This window comes from Peromyscus eremicus, chromosome 1 (assembly GCF_949786415.1).
Source record: "Peromyscus eremicus chromosome 1, PerEre_H2_v1, whole genome shotgun sequence".
NCBI lineage: Eukaryota > Metazoa > Chordata > Mammalia > Rodentia > Cricetidae > Peromyscus > Peromyscus eremicus.
In genome coordinates, this window is record NC_081416.1 from 93,447,801 (window position 1) to 93,449,918 (window position 2,118).

The 2,118-nt window shown below is 37.3% G+C and overlaps 1 protein-coding gene across 1 annotated transcript; it reads right to left on the bottom strand.

Moving 5' to 3' along the window:
- Positions 1 to 466: 466 nt before the first annotated feature.
- On the bottom strand, positions 467 to 1,412 carry LOC131900421 (olfactory receptor 5P69-like). The gene has a single exon (XM_059251643.1). The coding sequence runs from the start codon at positions 1,409 to 1,411 to the stop codon at positions 467 to 469; it is 945 nt and encodes a 314-aa protein (XP_059107626.1). The 5' UTR covers position 1,412.
- Positions 1,413 to 2,118: the final 706 nt, after the last annotated feature.

The following is a 2,118-nucleotide window of genomic DNA, read 5'->3' on the forward strand; positions in this document are numbered from 1 at the left end:
AAGGTCATACCAAACAAAATCCCACCATGGAGAGAGGACATAAGTATGAAGACCACCCATAGCTGAGGAGTTATTGACAATTGATATCTTGCAGCAGAAGGAGAGTCAGTTTTCTGTAAAAGTGTGGCATCTGGTAGGAAAACCATGCTTCATTGGAAGCCTAAACTTCTAAGTATGTACAGGTAGCACAAGTTGGATTTGATTAAAAAGAAATCTTTGTTTGTAGGAGAGGGAGTTACACTGAGGGTTGTATAGGGTCAGAATATATTGTGTAATATTTCAAAGACACATTTGAAAATACAAAAAGAGAAATACAATAAATACAATAGCTACATATACTGGGAGAAAAAGGAGATGAGCACAACAGGAATAACAAGAAACCCAATAACCAAACCTGAGATGAATGTCCCATTGATTTTGGGTAATTGTCATTATTATATTAAGTTTTATAAAACACTAGATTGCCCTAAGAAAATATTTTCTTACCAAGCTGTCTCTTCAGCGCACCTTTAATCTCATTATTCCTGACACTGTAGATGAGGGGGTTCAACATGGGGATCACCACCATGTAGAACACAGACACCACCTTGTTCTGGTCTGTGGAGTAGCTGGACTTGGGCATCACATAAATAAATGTGACGGTCCCATAGAACAGAGTGACTGTAGTGAGGTGGGAGGTGCAGGTGGAGAAGGCCTTGTGGCGGCCCTCAGTGGAGCGCATCTTCAGGATGGTGACGAGGATGTAGGTGTAGGAGACAGCTATGACAAACACTGTGATCATGACTACTGATGCAGCAAAAACAGAGGTAACAACTATAGAGACACTGACATCAGAACAGGAGAGTTCCACCAAAGGAGCATAATCACAGAAAAAGTGGTTGACTCTGTTTGGTCCACAGAAGAGAAAAGAAAAAAGGGAAAGTGTGAAGAAGGAAGCATTAAGAAAACTTCCTATATAAGATCCTACAACTAGCTGGATACAGACTTGTGCAGACATTTTGGTTGAATAAAGCAGTGGGTTGCAAATTGCTACAAAGCGATCATAAGCCATGGCAGCCAGAAGGAAACATTCAAGTGCCCCCCAAAAAGCACCTAAGCCAAGCTGTACAGAACATCCAAGATATGAGATGGTAGTTTGATTAACCAGGAAGTTGACAAGCATATTGGGTGTAACAGAAGATGAATAGCCTATGTCAGTAGAAGCCAAGTGACTGAGAAAAAAGTACATGGGATGATGGAGCTGAGAAGAGACTCTTATGAGAAGGATGGTGCTGAAGTTCCCAGACACAGTCACCAGGTAGATGCAGAGGATGATGGTGAAGAGGACAACTCTAAGGACCGGGTCATCTGTTAAGCCCAATAAAATGAACTCTGTCACTGCAGTGTGATTCCCATCCTCCAGCAAAGCCATGGGACAGTGTAGCTGCTGCCAGATCAAGGCTGTGATGGAGACATTACAGGAAGAGATTTATAAATAAGTAATTTCATTTCATTTTATACATATATGAAGATCATTACAAACTAATATATTTTTCAAAAATATTGGACCAACAGTGTATGGTATACTTGGGTTGTCATTAGTTATACATTCCTTCAAAGTTATGTATAAAAGTTGTCAAGTTATCAAGTTATCAAAGTTATCAAGCAATAATTTTAGAAATTTTTTACAAATAATAAATAATTTTAATTTACTTTTACTCATAATAAAACACTCCTAATTGTCATCAAGGCTAAAGTTGAAAATTATGAGACTTAGCCTGGTGAGATGGCTTAGAAGGTTAAGACTCTTGCCACCAAGCCTGACACCTGACATCCAGAATTTGATTTCTGGATTCCACAAGATGGGAGAAAGAACCAACTCCTGAATTGCCCTTTGTTATCCACACATACACTATATTACCTGCACCACCTCATCATACAAATAAATAGACAAATAAAAAATAAATAAGTAAAATGTTAATCATAAGAAAATATTAATTTATTTATTATAATAAAAGATCAAAATGTAAGAGCATAGAATTATGTAACAAAGAATGAAATAATTGCTAACTTTTATTAAATACTACATCACAAGACATGATTCTAAAAATTTGAATGTCTTTCTATTTTTATTTCTAC